General features: G+C 37.1%; 3 protein-coding genes and 1 long non-coding RNA gene across 10 annotated transcripts; 2 read left to right on the top strand and 2 right to left on the bottom strand.

Annotated features, from left to right (window-relative positions):
• Positions 1–4,574: 4,574 nt before the first annotated feature.
• Positions 4,575–9,843, bottom strand: LOC122535249 (leucine-rich repeat-containing protein 4B-like). Of its 2 annotated transcripts, XM_043666633.1 has the most exons (5): positions 9,714–9,843; positions 8,880–9,236; positions 8,196–8,797; positions 7,496–7,742; positions 4,575–5,194 (listed from the first exon to the last, which is right to left on the bottom strand). In XM_043666633.1, exons 1-5 carry the CDS (start codon positions 9,768–9,770, stop codon positions 5,069–5,071), a joined length of 1,389 nt encoding a protein of 462 aa, XP_043522568.1. In that variant the 5' UTR covers positions 9,771–9,843; the 3' UTR covers positions 4,575–5,068. The 2 variants fall into 2 exon arrangements, with proteins under 2 accessions (XP_043522568.1, XP_043522569.1); XM_043666634.1 differs by lacking the exon at positions 4,575–5,194 and having other exon boundaries at positions 6,443–7,742.
• LOC122535251 lies at positions 8,970–10,636 on the top strand. The gene is made up of 2 exons (XR_006308121.1): positions 8,970–9,101; positions 9,171–10,636. It is a non-coding gene; the product is annotated as an uncharacterized LOC122535251 (long non-coding RNA).
• A 640-nt stretch (positions 10,637–11,276) lies between these two features.
• Positions 11,277–15,119, bottom strand: LOC122535248 (protein C12orf4 homolog). 6 transcript variants are annotated; one of them, XM_043666628.1, is made up of 10 exons: positions 14,893–15,119; positions 13,600–14,180; positions 12,897–13,133; positions 12,622–12,825; positions 12,418–12,533; positions 12,199–12,335; positions 12,001–12,121; positions 11,815–11,933; positions 11,619–11,744; positions 11,277–11,528 (listed from the first exon to the last, which is right to left on the bottom strand). In XM_043666628.1, the coding sequence occupies exons 2-10, from the start codon at positions 14,103–14,105 to the stop codon at positions 11,415–11,417; spliced, it is 1,680 nt and encodes a 559-aa protein (XP_043522563.1). In that variant the 5' UTR covers positions 14,106–14,180; positions 14,893–15,119; the 3' UTR covers positions 11,277–11,414. The 6 variants fall into 6 exon arrangements, with proteins under 6 accessions (XP_043522563.1, XP_043522561.1, XP_043522562.1 ...); XM_043666626.1 differs by having other exon boundaries at positions 13,600–14,185; positions 14,922–15,119; XM_043666627.1 differs by having other exon boundaries at positions 13,600–14,147; positions 14,935–15,119.
• A 136-nt stretch (positions 15,120–15,255) lies between these two features.
• LOC122535250 (SUMO-activating enzyme subunit 1) lies at positions 15,256–16,902 on the top strand. Its single transcript, XM_043666635.1, has 6 exons — positions 15,256–15,453; positions 15,621–15,792; positions 15,853–16,109; positions 16,182–16,363; positions 16,432–16,564; positions 16,651–16,902. Exons 1-6 carry the CDS (start codon positions 15,356–15,358, stop codon positions 16,811–16,813), a joined length of 1,005 nt encoding a protein of 334 aa, XP_043522570.1. The 5' UTR covers positions 15,256–15,355; the 3' UTR covers positions 16,814–16,902.
• The last annotated feature ends 268 nt before the right edge of the window (positions 16,903–17,170 follow it).

Here is a 17,170-nt window from a genome sequence, read left to right as displayed (position 1 = left end):
GAAGCGCGAGGGAAGGCAAGTAGCGCGTGCTGCGGCATGAGAGAAGCCGGCCACAACGCGAAAATTTCGCGTCATAATACACTTCCACAGACTGTCGGGACGCACGTTGCGGTTGTACGCTTTGCGCTTTATAACAGCCGCGACGTAACGTAAATTTTCTCATCGCGACGTTTTTCTTTTTTTTTTTTTTTTTTTCTAATGAGTCACATTGACGGGCTGGGTAATTTGTTTGCTCAGTTTTATTCGTTTCCTGTCGAGAAAAATATGCATCCTGAAGAAAACTGCGCTGCACGTTATGCCAATCAGTCGTAGGTAGCGAGAGAGTCGCTGTTGGCAGTCGCTGCGTGTAACCATCCTTAACGAACTTAGAAAAAATAGAATCGATAGAAAGAGAAAAGGGTTCTTTCATGGAAATCCGTCAGATATTATTTTCACGGTGGACAGAAAAAAATAAAAAAAAAAAAAAAAGGAGAAAGGGAAATTTGACAGGGGTGGCGGTGGGGTGTCTGGACGAACTCGAATTCGATTCGCGTTGCGATATTATTTCGCGGCCGGAACGTGCCTCGGCCTGAATTGCCGAGGCTTCGGGGAGCCTCTCATCCCGGAGAGAAGTGCCCGTTGGGTATTTAAGAAGCATATTCCGTCCATTTGGCATTGTGCGCCAAGCGTCGAATGGACACTTTCCATTGGCCGTAGAGAGAGAGAGAAAACGAGAGAGAGATAGAGAGATAGAGATAGAGAGACTAGCAGAGATCGAAGGATCGAGGTATTGATCGTAAGCGGCTTGCCCCTGTGGGGACTTTACCTTTGTGCTCACGACCAGCTATTTGCCGGCCTCGTAAGTTCACACCTTGGCATAATCGCGGTATCCGGGAAAGCAGGACGCGCTTGGCCATTAGAGCCGCGACATTTACACCGTAAGCGGAGCTCTGGCTTCGTACGCCGCACAAAAGAAACCGTGTTAAATGCCCCTGATGCGATTGTGAGAACTATTTTTAAAAGGTATTTCCCAGTGTCAGTGGAAAAGAAAAAAAGATCACGGTTTTAAAGAGTACGTGGATCTTTCAACTTTTTCAGAGCGGACCTCTCTGCTGCGATTTCGTTCGGGTTTTGTTATCTGTTGGAGCGCGCAGAGCAGTGTGGCTTTATAATAATTAATGATAATGGTAATAATCACTTTGGAATTTACTTAGGAATAACAATTTTACTCGGCGGACTCTTATTACAAAGATGAACGTTGACAATACGTTTGAGATGCTTATATAAATAATACATACGGATATCACATACATATTAGTTATACACTTAACCGATACAAGATGTCGCGATTCTAACAGATCTATAAGATAGATCTAACGTTATCTTTCGAGATTATTAATCAGAGGGAATTGTTGTTGTTAATTAGAAGAATTAGCTCCGGAGAGGATACTGCAATAAACAGCAATAAACAGAGAGGCAAAGAAGTTTTGTGGATCTGATAGACCGAGATTGAGCATCCGTGCGATGCTGGAAGGAAATTGTAAATATTGGACAAAGTTGTTCCTTACTTTCGGGTGCGAGTTAGTCGCCACTATTAGAAATTAGTAATTGTTATGAAAGATTTGCTTGGTACCGATACAGTTTGATAGAGCAAGTCGAAAGACAAGCGAATGCAAATTGAAAAGCACACGACGATTAAAAATGTTTAAAATATTTGGAAAAACAAAAAAAGAAAACCGATAGGATACGGTGGGAAACGCGAAATAAATGTCGGAATTAAAAATTCACCATCCTCCTCGGACAAACCGGACGTATATTAACAAACAATGTATATCGTAAACTCGATATTGCGAAACACAGTTAAAAAACAATATCCACTCCGCCCTGAAAGCCCCGTAGCATCGCTCCAACACTCTCTCATCATCGCTTACGCATTAAATTCATATCATGGATATCATGGAAATCATGGAAACTACGTCCACCACACGCGGACTAATCTCTCTCTCTCTCTCTCGTTACAAATTTGCACGAGGGAAAAATGGCATTTGTAACAGCAATAGGCAACTGTAGGACCCCTGATTTGCCGTTTAAATCTGCGCTAGATCCGGAGGAGGGCGGCACGGGGGGGAAAAAAGTCTGTTTTCTTTGCTATCATGGCGTTCGCGCGCATAAATGCGTAACGTACGCGCTTAACACGCGCGTGTGGTAAGTACTGCGAGCCTTTCTCCCTATCTCTCTCTCTCTCTCTCTCTCTCTCTCTCTCTTCTTCCTCCTCTCTCTTTTACGGGGGACTCCATAATGTAAGTTCATCGCGGGCGCGCTGATGCGTGTGTAATCCCGTGGTGCTTACCGATACCATCGTGGGTTTTATTTTCATTATTCATTTGTTCGGCCCGTTCCCCATGGACGGCCGGCAGGCTTACACGCGTAACCCCGTGTTTCTATGTTGCTTTAATCAGATAAAACCCCGGAACGCCAAAAAATCGCCGCACACTAAACCAGCAGCCCCTAGAGCTAGGTCCTACTCTTTTCTTCCGTTCGCCAAAACGGCGGCCGGCCATGATTTTCGACCCTCGAACAACCCGTGTCTTGTCGCGTTCTCGCTTCTGTCGATCGACTATCGGCTATCGTCCCATCAAGCATTCTCCTAACGTCCATCGTTTCCTTTCCAACTCACATTTTCGCATTCCGTTTCACTTCCAAACGATATTTGTTTCAATTTCTTTTCTTTTTCCTGTTCTCTTTTTATGCGAATATTTGTTACTCGCGTGAAGCTTGTTGAAAATTCAGGTCGTTTTGGTATATCCTCGGAAGAGATAGATGGAACTATATAATACAGAAGAATAGTATTATACCATTGGGAATTTTAATTAGACCACGGAAGTAATATTCATTTTGTCGAAAGTCGCGGCGCGCTGAAAATCTAACGACTGAAAACTCCGCGGAAAGCGAAGACGATTAATCATAGCACAGAACTCATAATTCTTTCTTTCACGTTTCGCAGTCTTACGTCTACGCGTTCCGCTTATCTTGTTTGCAATCCAATCGTCTATGATTGATGAAGTGAAAGAAGAAGTATATCGCGCGCAAATTAAACGCGAACGATCAGTCAGTGTACGTGAAATGAGCACAAATCTCTCGGGCTCTGAAACTTCTCAAAAACCTCTGTTATTTCTCGCATAAAGCCTCTTGTATTTCTCTGTTATTTCTCGATATTCGTATATAAAATAATATTAAAATAAATATAAATAATATTCAAAATAATATCATTAGAAATGATATTAAAATAAATATAAAATAATATTAAAATAAATATAATAATATTAAAAATAATATTTCTCGCATAAAGCCTCTGTTATTCTCTGTTATTTCTCGATATTCGTATATAAAATAATATTAAAATAAATATAAATAATATTAAAAATAATATTAAAATAAATATAATATTTAAATAAATATAAAATAATATTAAAATAAATATAATAATATTAAAAATAATATTATTAGAAATAATATTTCTTGCATAAAACCTTTGTTATTCTCTGTTATTTCTCGATATTCGTATATAAAAAAGGGGGGTGGGGGAACGATCGTCGAATCGAGAAAATTCACGAGTCTTTCGCGAATTGATCCAGACGACGGAGACGGAGAACGGTGAAACGAATAAAAACGAAAATTACGCCAGCGGGGGAGAGATCGGGATCTCTCTGCTCGGTTTTTCGAAGCTGCGCCGGATTCGAAGCCGTCGCGGGCAGCTCCTTTTTTTTTCCGCGTTTCCGGTGGCCTCGGGCCGCTTCAAACAGTAGGCGGAATGTCGGAGGAAACGGGAGGCCGGCGGGAAACGAGAGGAGAAAGGAAACGGGGGGCGAACTATCGGAGGTACGGTAATTAGCAGGTCAGCTTAGTTAATGCAAGAGCACCGGCTTAACGAATCGTAATGGAAAGTGTGATATTTCGAAAATACGTTTCACCGAGTGCTAAGTAAGCCGTGGCACGCGTTTGATTAACCCTCTATATACATTCGTGATTCAATGTCGAATAAAATGGAATCGAAGGAATCGTTTAATCCCTCAACGATCGATCGGCCGTCCCCTTTTTCCTTCCTCTGAATTTATCCTCTCTTTGCCATCTACCTCAACCCGTGGCATCCTTGTGCTCGTTCTCAGACGATCCACTGTCTTGTTTATTGTCGTTCTTTATCAATTTGACACTTTAACAATTTGGCAAGTGAGAATTACAGACAAGTACGAATTGCGGTGAAACTTTAATGTTCGAAACATTATTATTGACGTGGCTAATCGTACGAAAATTTAAAGAGAGATGGTGAGTGCAATCTGAGATAGATTTCTACAATTTATGAACCAGTCAACGACTGTTCATATTCTGAGTATACATTAGTTCCTGCGTATCTGTACAAAATAATATACATTTATATTAGAAATATGGATAACTGATCGCGAAAAATAATACATAATACGTTTAATACAAAAAAAAGTATTAGCAAGATTTTCAACTTCCTTTATCCACGACACCGTCCCGCTGCCCAACCAATTTTGTTTTTCTTTGCCTCTTCCTCTCTCCCGGGTTTCTTCTTCCCTTCTTTTTCTTTTTTTTTTTTTTTTTTTTTTTTTCCATCGAAAATATCGGCAGGCCTATCGAGGCGTCTTAAGGGAGGATCTCGTATTTACTTGGCCGGAAACACGATATTCTCGATAGCCGGGGACCACGGCTGCCCACGTGTTTCATCGTTGACCGTTAAAATTCGCTTCTCCGCGCTCTGCTCGCGACGTGCCGTGGCCTCCGCCACGCTGGTAGGCGGTGTATTATTTTTCCGCTGGCTCGCCAAATTGGCTCGCACGGATTCGATCTCGAATTACGGACACTCGATATCGCCGCGTAAAACTTGCAGCATCCTCGCCCGGTCCCGACCAGTGAGGCCATCTCGTTCCGGAATATCCAAAAACGAGTTCCACAATGTTCCCATTGAGCACGGATCGGTATAATCGAGTCGAGGCCCCTCTCGTCTTGCCTTTCGCCCGATCGAACCACCCGGTAAAACTCGGTTCGGTCGATTTTCGCGCGGCTGTCGTTAGAAACGTTCCGCAAACTCTTCTTTATTTCTTTGTTTCTTTAGTGAGTTCAAAGAGGGTGGGTTTAGTGAACGTGTTTTGCTGTGTTTCTCGTTCTCATCTTCTTTCGTCAGGCAGTGTAGGATCTGCGGCAACGTAACATGAATGTGAAATTTTATCAATATCGGAGTGTATACGTTTCGGTAAACAAAAGTTAATTAGTTAAAAAAAGAATCTTTATCCGCGCGCAGTATCACTTGTAAATAAAAGCGAATTTTTGACCTACCTACTATCAGCGTGAAACTATAATAATTTACACGCAGCGTTGAAATATACAAAGTCAGAATTTTCCACGATTTTTTGACTTTCCTGTTTCGTATCTCTTCGAGATGCTCGTTCAGTCGACATTCAAATTGTGATCTTCAAATTGAGAAAATTCGTGGATCGTTGTTGGTTAAAGTGAGATTCAATTAGAATTACAGAATGAATTACGAATTCATCAATCGATTTACATTGTCGGAATAAAGAGATTTTGTGAAATTCGAGAGCGTCAAAATTGGCGACACACGTCACGATTTTCTCATTGACCAGACTTCCCTCGGCGTAATGTATTCTTCCATATGGAAGGCTCTCGGTCCGTGGTCGTAACCCAATAGGCTTCCCGTAGGAAGATCATACTTCGGTACAAAGGCTGATCGCTACATCGCACGCGATCACGATGCACGTCATGGAAACTGACGATCTTCATAGCACCATTTGCCTCGCTCGTCCTCTGCCTCGCCAATATCGCACTCGCTTTTGGAACAAAGTGCACGTCTCGAACACACTTTCTGTATTAACAAGATGAACCATGATGTCGTCGAATCTTCACTTCGTTCATAATTTGTGCAACAAACCGTACCGATCGCCTCTCCATCCTTTTGTTCCCTCGTTTAAACTACGTAACACATTAGTGTCAATTCTTACGTTTGGAAATTTTCGCATTTTGAATATTTTCACATTAATCAATAAACTCGACTGAATCTAAAACTACCGTTTCCTAGACGCGGGATCTCTATACGAAAACGGAACAGACCGTGCAACTCGTTTTTTTTTCTTTTTTTTTTTGCTCTAATTCTGACTTCGAAAAAAGAAAGAGAAAAAAAGATACACAGATATTCTTCGGCTCGAATTGGTCGCAAAGGGAAGAATTTCAATTAATGTTCGAACGAAAAAGGAAGATAGGCGAATTCGTCGATGCGTGGAATCGTGGTGGAGCGCGCGGATCTTTCAGAGGAAATGAGCCATCGACTGCTTTGTATCCATTCTCTTTTGTACCGCGGACATTCCGTTTCGAAATCGATGAGAAGAGGTGTGTGCGGTGGGTAAAGGGTTTCGAAAAACACGACGATACGTGTGCCGACAAAAAAGACGTTTTATTCGATTCACAAAGAAGTCCCACATTGTTGATCGTGCCACTCCAGACGATGCTCAAGCACTCGAGGTTGCTACGGTGTTTCGAGGTTCAAGGGATGCGCCAGAGTCGGTCTGTTACGCTGCCCTCCTGCCTCCTGTATTTACGGCTCGTTTTTCCGCGTTTCGACGCGTGGCGACTCGGCACAAAGCCTATTGATGCCCACCCGCTGTACAATGTTACTCGTTAAATCTATTTATATATGAAGACATGGTTAATTCATCCCGCCGGCTCGTGTGTCTGCCGCTGTACGTAGAAAGTGTATAGAAAATTAGCCGTACAGGATGTCCCAAAATTGGCGACGCGAACGCTCGTTCGACGATCGATGAAATTTCCCATCGGGCAACGAGAAACAAGTTAACAGGTTAATCGATGAAAGTTCGCGAACTTTCACGCCGCGATATCGATATCTGCGCAGAGAGTTCAAAACGTCAACAATTCACACTTCAACGCCTCCGAACTGATATCTTCCCTTGCCGATTAGATTAACTTCTGGTATTGTACGAGTAGACAGAAGATGCTTCTTCGCGCAAAAATAAATCAAGTGCGAAGTTTCATACGTATGCATTTGATAGTGCGTATGTAGCTAAAGTGGTCACTGATATAATCTTGCTCTTTTTATACATAAAACTGTGCAGACGTATTTTACAATTAATTATTACAGTACATCTTACAGTCAGCCACAACGGCAAAATCGATTTTCTTTGGTTACAAAAATTTCCTACACTTTTAATTTATTTCTGCGCAAAAGATCACCTCGGTTTCAACAATATTTTCGATCATTGGAATTTCGACTTTCTAATTTTGAAACATCCTACACGTTAGTCTGCACGAAACTCGGCACGATTCAGACTCAGTTCCTAACCCATCGGTTTGTTTCCACAAATTGAGAAACTATCGTTTATATTCTAAGCTAATACATTTCTAAAAATTTTGCTCTTTCGCGTTCGTTCGTTCACTCCTCGTTCCGTTCGTTGACCGCCAGAATTCTCACCAAATCGTTCGACGACTCGTCGACGTTCGTGTAGGTGACCGTGTCCCGGTTCTTCCGCCTGATGTCCCAGCGACCCAGCGATCGTCTCAGCAGGAAGAAGCCCACGGCCATGGTAATTGCCACGACTAGTATAAAAACGGAGGCCCACAGTATTGGATGGAACATCGATCCATCGTCTTCGCATTCGAGTTCGTAACTTGGTATCTCGTTTAGTTGTTTGTTCGCGTGCTGCTTTGGAGTTCTGCATCTGATTGAGCAAATTATACGTATTATATTATACGACAGAACGCCATTCATCGAAATGAAATTTTAATTAAACTTCGACTAGTCGAGCTCTTGCCGATTGAATCCGCTAATCAAAACGTTGATTGCCAATACGTGAACGAAAAATGATAGGTAATGGGGAAAATTGGGGGACTTCTATTACGCGAACACCTCGGTTATATCCCTTGATGAATTCGGATAAGTAGAGCCCTGTTATAGTAACGAGAAATATTCTTTCCTTTGAGAGTTAAATTAAGCAAGGATAAGAAGTTACAAATTACCCGTGTGAATGTATTAAAATTTGAAATGAAAAAATAATTTTAGTAATGGCGGAGACATCTATGCTAAAGCCGCGGAAACCACTGGAACCAATTGAAATTATCGATCGTTGCGATCCCGATGAAAAATTTATACAGAGCGGAGAATTTTTACTCACTTGATTTGTCGGCTGATAAGCTTTGTAGCATTTGACGTACTTAGCCACTGCATTTTGCAGTCGCAGTGCCAAGGATTGTCCTCCAGATTCAAAATCGGCGTTCTCTTTATTATCGACAGAAGGCTATGGGACAAAGTTCTTAGTCCGCAGTTCCTCACCGAGAGTCGTTGCAGTCGTGGCAAAATATGGTCGTTAAACGGACTCATTTTAAAAAACGTCAGTGCCTTTGATCCGTCCAAGGATAATGTTTCCAGACTGGTCAAGTTTTCGAAGTCATTGAGTAACAATTCTGTTAAATTTTTCATGCTGTTCAGTTTCAATTCTCGCAACCCGGGTAAAGAAATGCCTCGTAATCGTGACACGTGAGTGTTGGATAAGTCGAGCTCTTCTAGATTAGCTGGCAGCAACGGAATCACGCTGATGGGATTTTCTGATAAATCTAGGGTAGATAAGTTGGTCAGCGTTTTGAAAAACTCCGAGGAGAAATACGACGACGACACGTTGCTCAGATTCAAATATCGCAGCGCCTTCAAGTTCCAGAAAGCGTTTTCATGAATTCCGTTGTTGATCGGATTGTTGGCCAACGTAAGGTATTCCAAAACCTAGAAAAAAGATACGAGTTATTTACAGTATGTTCATTTTTTTTCTGCCTTTCGATATATTGCAAAGTGCAATTGCAATTACTTTGAAATGCTCGAGCATAGTCTCGTTAACAATCGATAGTCTATTCCACGAGAGATCGAGTATCTTGAGCTTCGGAATTCGGTCGTTGAAGGCATTGTCATCGATGTATTCAAGCTTATTGTGACTGACGTTCAACACTTGCAAATTGTACTCGTCCTTGCAGAGAAAGAAGAACCTTTGAAGATGATTCTGCGACAAGTCCAGAGTTCTCAGATTCGCGAGGTTCGTAGAACAATCGAGAAAACTGTCGAATTCATTCTTCTGTAGAATAAGATCGGTGATTTCTTGCAGATTCATCTGCGTTTGAATATTCACGAAAAAGTCTTCTTTCTTCAATCCACGCCCAGATAAATCCACCTAGAACGAGGAGAATATGAGAAACAGAGATTCAAGAAAAACGTTATTCCTGTATGCGAAGCGAGGAGGAAATGAAAGAAAATTTTAACAGCGTCTAGTTTCTGCAACGTCGACTTTAGAGAAGGCGGGAAGAAACGAATTATGGCGCGCCATTATGTCACAGTAAGTGTCGTTGCAATTCAAAATTTGAAATCACAGTAATGTAAGGTGATGCGAAAATGATCATTAAATTATCATCGAACGATTAAAATGATGTTATTGGTGTCGGTTATTGCAACGGTAGATATTGCAACAATAAATAACGCACAGTTTAAACTTCTAAATTGCAACGTATCGCACGCAAGTGCATGCGTGAAAGAGATTACGCGAATGAGCGATATACGCATCTGGGGGGGGGCGACGTTATAAAAATTGTCACCAAATGGCCTGCGAATAGTTATCAGGTCGAATGTCAAAAAGTCACGTGTATAAACCCACCAACTTCGAGTTCGTGGTAACAATTAGGACGAGGATAGTGATAGTCCCGAGCCACATTGTCCAGGTGGTACACTAAATATACACGATGGAATTTCGATTTCGTTTAAATCGATCACACCGGGACCGACTAGTTTCAACTATGCCTCTCACACAACGATCCGTTGGAATGGCAACGAATTCATCCGCGACATACTCTGCTCACGATTACAGTGCCGAATTAAGAGGGGATCAGGAGGGGCTTCGGCATCCTGATGCAGTTGTTTGACCGCGCTGCAACTTACAATATATATCGTTCAGCGATATTCAGATCACTCGTGTTTTTCTTATACTTTGAGATTTTAGTTTTGTAAATTCTTGTACAATTAACAGATTTCTTTTTACACTGCACAGAGAGTAATATTCGCGTACGACGAATTTGATCGAAAGTAGAAAAAAAAAAAAAAAAAGAAAAGAAAAAACAGCTATGCGTTCGAAGATTTCAAATTATTTGATACTTAGCCAAAAATGCGAATTATTTAATTTTCTCCACAATTGTTACACAGCTTTCGTTCTGTATGTTAGTCAAAATTTGTCATCGAATTTCCTTCGACCTTTGCACCATTTCTTTTGTAAAAGGTAATTTGTAATTTTCTATTTCAAATTTCTTAATATTATGATCACGTGTTAATTAAACGGTGTAATTGATGAAATATAAAATCGTTCGAGTATCCTTCAGAATGAATTCGCAGGGCGCGCGCCGAGTTAATCCGTTCCCGACCAGTTCAGAATCCGAGAGGCTAACGCACCACTTTTTCGATAAAGCGAGATTACGACCCCGATCCACTCTTATGCTCTGCGGTGTGTTTGCTTTTTCCCTCTCAGGTCTTTTAATCGCGTATTTTTTCAATTAATTTACACTCTCACCACGATATCGCGTGACGAAACTCACGACGGGATAATTAAAAAACAGGAAATAAAAACGAAGAAAAAAAGAAAAAGAGATGGAAGTAGGTAAAACGAAAATAGGAATGATTAAAATGATGCGACAATTAACCATTGCATTCGAATGCACGACTGATATTATTCGACGGAAACGTTGAAGCATATCTGGCTATCAGCGTCATGATAAACTCTGCACCAGTAAGCAATTTAACTACTAACTAAATATGCAATTAATATAAAGTAGAATGTCTTTTTTATTTCATATTCGTGATTATATTTATTTTATATTCGTGATTAGCTCGTTTTTGGTAGATCTTTATCCTTCTTCTTCTTTTTCAAATTCAACATCTCATTACTGTTTCTTTTTTGTATTGGAAATAACGTTCGAATATCTTTATTAGATTATTCCAAGTTGTAATTATAGAAATATATAGAATCGTTTAATAAATTATTTTTTTAAATCAAGAATTCTATAGTTATAGTATCACGTTTAAGTATCTACTTCAGTTAATTTACGTCATCAGTGATGAATATTGATCATTGATAGGATTTAGCTTATTAAGGAAATATAGGAAATGAGATTAGCATACAATATTGGTTCTTGCAAAATTAGTTGTGCGAATATAACATAACTGATACAGCTTAAGAGTCAGGCATTTATTCAACGATATCGTGTTCATGCTAAGAACGAATTATTGCCGTCAAGACATGTGATATACTATAATAACAAATATTTCAATATTTTTAACGCGTATACGATAACAATGGCAAGAGAGTCGTTCACTTTTTCGGAGTTTGAGGCGTGCTTGTCGCTTTAAATACCAATGGATTTGATACTCGGAATATGCTCGGTAACATTGTGGCTAGGGTACCAAATACTTCTTCTGACATTCCCTAGAAAATATAAATTTGTGTAAAAAAAATATCTGAATAGGCAGGGCAATCATTTATTCCATTATACTTTTATGAATCAAATTAAATCACCTTTGGTACTAGAAATTGTAGATTCTTTAACTCAGCGCCACCCCAAGATGCCATTTCTATCATGAATCCTTTAACGCATTTGAAAACTAGTTCTGCCCGTTTTGTACACCATGCAACAGTCATATCCTAAGATAATAAGACAAAACTTACTTATTTAAACATTTCTAAAGAACTTTTTTTTTTAAGCGAAATATACCTCGGACATTTCATGAACGAGAAGTATAGGAATTGTTAGCGTTGTTACATCGTTGCAACAAGCAGTTTTCAAAATGTTTCGCAATCCTAAAATGACCGAGTGCCTCGAATTAATATCGCCTGTAAATTTAGCAAAAACTCTTGTCAACATGAAGAATCTACATCTCAGAAAATATCTATTACTCACCAGATCGCAACGAATCGTTTACAACCATATGGAAAATTACATGCACTTGCGCTAAATTTGAATGCCTCGTAATATAAACATCGCCTGTTTGCAAACTTTTACTACCCGTTGACCTTTTTGTCTATAGAAAAAATACGTTTAGAATGAATTGCAAAAGCAATATATAATCCTTTACAATTCTAGTTTATTTCTGCTTACTTGTGAATCGTTTCCTTCTCTTTGATGTGCTTGCCTCCAGGCAACAGCATCCTTCACATCTTCTCGAATTTTCTCCAATTGTTCATCGATGGGCGGGAAATGAAACTCTGTCGTTAATTGACATATTGAACATAACTCTGAAAATAATTTGATTTTTAATTAAATGCAATTGAACTGTAGCTCTTATTAATTTTCATATGCAAGAAAATAACGTGATACCTTTCGTTATTCCCGAGTAACTTCCTAAATGATTGTCACTTAGCAGTACTAATCCACACAAATCATTAGAATATAATCCTAGAGCAGTCTGTAGTCTTTGAGGCGTTGGATCCATTCTATTTTGAAACGAATGAAATACTTTCATTACCTTCATATTGAATTTAAATACAAAGTAGTCAGTACTTTTTTTTCTAATTTACCAACCCAGAGTCGCTCTTTTTTGTTCTACAAAAGTCTAAAACATCGCCAGTGAGTATACGTATATTGTGCATCTGTTTCATCTGAGAACCCAAATGTATGGTAAAACTTTCCTCCAAAATAGGATATTCGGCCGTATTCTTCTCTTCGCTATGAACAAAATTGTCTAATGCCGGTCGTATCGGTGGCATCGATAATATTGGTGAACCCCTAATAGTCATATGATCTATTACTATCATATCCATATCATGCTTCTATTTATTTTATTTATAGAAACGTACACTGGAGTTGGTAACATATTGGTCTGTTGTTCTTCGAGTAACCTCATGATCCAGTTACGATATTGTCGCCTTTGATCTAATTTCAATGCGTCGACTCTTGATCCCCAGTGACCTTGTAATAAACTTTGTTCCTCAAAATGTCGTCCCGCCATTTCGTTTATAGATTTTTCTGTAGAACCAGCCTCAAGAGATTCTACAGCAACTCGCATTTCCTCAGTTTGCCTGCAATGCATTTTGCTGACATTTTCCTATATCCTTTGTTTTTTCTCTCACATTTATAAAATAACAAGTTAATGATGTTTCAGAAACAATATTGGGTCAATTGTATTTGCGCAATTATAAGTCAAAACAACAATATTAAAATTGTAGAAAATTATAATTGAAGCTATACTGTTATTTGCGTTAGACACAGAAATGTTAATTGCATTCCAGTTATTATAGACGATATTCATGCATATTAATATGATTGAGATAGAGATTGGTTCATTATAAAAAATGATCATTGATTTATATAAAAATTACTAATAATCTATATAGAAAGGTCAATGCAAGCGATAAATATATCACTTATAACAATAAATTGCTTTGAGTAGATATTAGTATACAGATTGCATTTTTATTTTCTAGTACAATGTATAAACACAAGAGTGTAAGAAATATATACAAAAAATTCTTTACAATGTGGTAAAATATTGCTACTAACTTTTGAGTAAGTTGCTCATAGTGAGAATCTCTCATTTGAATAACTTCAGTTACATCTCTTCCAAATTTATGTTCTGCTTGAAGAATGGGTTCCAGTGATGGAGAATGTACCAATTTGTGATATGCAGCAGCAAATAATTCTTCATCTGTTGTTCCAATAGGATCAGCATATTCTGCTGTCTTTTGCTTGTAGGTTTTTTCCCAATTTTTTATAATATCTTCAATATCCAGATTTCCTGATATTGTATCTTCAAGAGCTTTTTCTGCTTTCTCATCATAAAATTCTAATGTTAGTGTTTTAATAGCATGCTCCAATGATTGCAATAGATCTGATTCTACATAGCATGGTAACTTAAAAGATGACATTATACGGTACATAAGTTCTTTCACATTTCCACCATATGGTATCTTTAATGGTACTTCCAATACATATTCTTGATTTGTAGTACATGTTGGAAATTTATATATAAATGTTTTCTCTACAAATTCGTCCTCAGGCATATTCATATCTTCTATAATAGTTTTTCATTATATTTGCAGCCCAGATATCTTTATTACACATAAAAAGTCTCTAATTAGTTTCTAAAGATATTAAATAAAAAAAAGATTAATTTAATTTAATGTTTAATACTTAAAATATCAGCAATAATGAATATAAATTAAATTAATCACTAAATAATAAAGGTATAAATTAGACATGATATTATAGCATATCGTTATAAATCCTTGATTATTATGATTGACAAAGGTCAAGCTTATTTTTTTATAGTCAATATTTTGCAGAGGTCAGGTTTCAAAACATTCAGATCATAAGGTCAACGATAAGCTATAGAAATAACTCTGATTGCACCTTTTATCTATCTACACTCTATTAAAAACAATTATTATTTTAATGTATTAATTGTAATGGCTTTTGGATAAACTTTGTTATCAAACGCGCATAAATTTGAGATTACACTTGTAAAACAGCCAATTAAAAATATGCAAAAAAAATTTTAATGCAATCAGAAGTTTTTATAGTAAAACTCATTATCAAACATTTTGAAGAGTATTTTACGCCGATTCGTGTACAAATTATTTGAAATACATATAATTTTCAATTTTTATTACCGATTATAAGGATGCTAGCAGAAAGATTTTTGATGGTTTATGAATAATTTGAAAAACATATTAAGGAGTAATGATTTAAAACTATAGCAACATTTGTTTTGGACTTTTATGCAATGTTAATTTAAAAGTAAATATAAAGCAGCAGATCGCATTGAACTGACATCTGTTATATTTCTCTACTTACAACCTAACCTTAAAAATTATATTTTAATAAAAATGTTCATACTATTTTCATAGTTTGTCAGTGATTCTTGCCTTGTCATTTGGAAAGATTGCTTCTGTTTTGTTTTAAATAAAACATTCTAAACGAACAGATGAAACACACAATACTTGTAAAAACTTTTTAACGCCCTTCTGTGATTTGATCAACAGTTCATCCAACTTAAACATCATTCATGTTGTTTAAGTAACATGGCCCTTATTACCTTATATTTTAAACATATAGAATTGACAAAGAACATTTCGTTGTGCAAACTAATTGCATTAAATATTATAATTTACCAATTACTGAGCGGTTGTCGTTTGTTTCTATTATTTATATTAATATATTGTTACGTTGGCTACACTTTGACTGCAAGCGTCGGCAAAATTTTAGAACGTGATTTTGGCGGTTGCACATTTTTAAATATTATTTAAAATTTTTTAACATGGTCGAAGACAAAAATCAAAACGTAGAACTAACAGATCATGAAGCTGAATTATATGATAGACAAATTCGATTATGGGGTTTAGAATCACAGAAACGGCAAGTACAGTCTAATCTAACCTAGAAATTTTGAAACATAAATAAATTTTATTTATTATATTATTATTATTATATGAATAAAGTTTTTATGTATATGTATTTAGTATACAAATAATATACATATAAATGTTCAATTTAGATTGACGTGCAATATTAAACAATTGTAGATTACGAGCAGCGAAAATTTTAATAATAGGCTTAAATGGATATGGAGCGGAAATAGCAAAAAATATTATTCTAGCGGGTGTTAAAGCAGTTACATTTTTGGATCATAGGAATGTAACAGTTGAGGACTGGTGCTCACAATTTTTAGCACCTAAAGAATCACTCGGAAAAAATGTACGTATATAGATTTGAATATAGGATGGTGTATTACTTATATGGAAATTTTGTTTATAGAGGGCTGAAGCATCTGTACCAAGAGCACAAAATTTAAACTCTATGGTTGATGTAAAAGCAGATACATCTAATATCGATGATAAGCCAGATACATATTTTAGTGAGTTTAATGTAGTTTGTGCAACACAATGTACGATTATGCAAATAAAAAGGATTAACGAGGCATGTAGAAAACACAATGTCAAATTTTTTGCTGGAGATGTATGGGGATTGTTAGGGTATACTTTTGCTGATTTAATGACTCATGAATATGCCGAGTAAGTTGAGTTTCAAACTAGATTTCTAGCAGTTGTTTATTGTAAATCTGTTATTAAAACTCTGTTTTACAGAGATGTAGTACAAACAAAAAAAATACAAATCTCAGACAGTGGTGAACCAATGCAAAAGGAAAAATTTGAAAATATAGTTGTAACTGAAAAACATATAGAAACTTTTGTACCTTTTAAATCAATTTTAAATGTCACAAAATCTTCTCTTCCCAAAGATTCAGAAATATACTATATGATATTAAGTAAGTAAGGGAAGATTTTTATAATGATGTATTTAAAACATTTTTACATTATTTATTCTTATCTGTAGTAATGTTCAATTATCGCGAGAAGTATGGCAAAGATCCATTACCTAGTGAGAGGGAGTCTGAAAAATTAAAAGCAGAGGCTGATATAATTATAAAAAAGTATGATCTCGAGGATAAAATAGATCATTTAATTGAGTATGTATTAGAAAAAATGTTATATTATTTAAAAAATTTAATTTTTAATATTGAAAATTACATGGTGAAACTTATTATCGGTTCAGGAGTGATTTATATGCGCAAATTAGTCCAGTGTGTGCCATCGTTGGAGGCATTATGGGTCAAGAAATAATTAAAGCTGTCTCACAAAAAGGTACTCCACACAATAATTTGTTCACGTTTAATCCAGATACATTGTGTGGAAAGATTTTGAGATTGGGCCACTAATAATAATTATGGTACGTCTAAGTATTTTTTTGTACTATGATTGACACGATTATTTTCATAATTTCTCATTCTATGTTTCCCATCATAAAAATGAAATAAAGTTGTTCAAAAACAAAAGAGAGATACTACTGTTTTACAGCGATCTTCCTTTATGCACTATTCTCTATTGTGTCATTGACGTGCTGTCAGAAATTCTTTATATATTCATATCAGGAAAGAGTATATCTTGGGTCTTTCCTGGCATTTATTTTCGATTTACGAAAATTCTTTTTCGACTCGATTTCGTTTATTTCGAATTACGTTGTGCTTCTTATATTCCGCTTCAAAACCGAAAAGAACGTATCGCCCGAGTTTTGA

Source organism: Frieseomelitta varia, unplaced genomic scaffold, assembly GCF_011392965.1.
Source record: "Frieseomelitta varia isolate USP_RPSP 00005682 unplaced genomic scaffold, Fvar_1.2 scaffold_687, whole genome shotgun sequence".
NCBI classification, from domain to species: domain Eukaryota; kingdom Metazoa; phylum Arthropoda; class Insecta; order Hymenoptera; family Apidae; genus Frieseomelitta; species Frieseomelitta varia.
The sequence above is the reverse complement of the archived record's forward strand: the minus strand, read 5'-3'. Positions and strand labels throughout refer to the sequence as shown.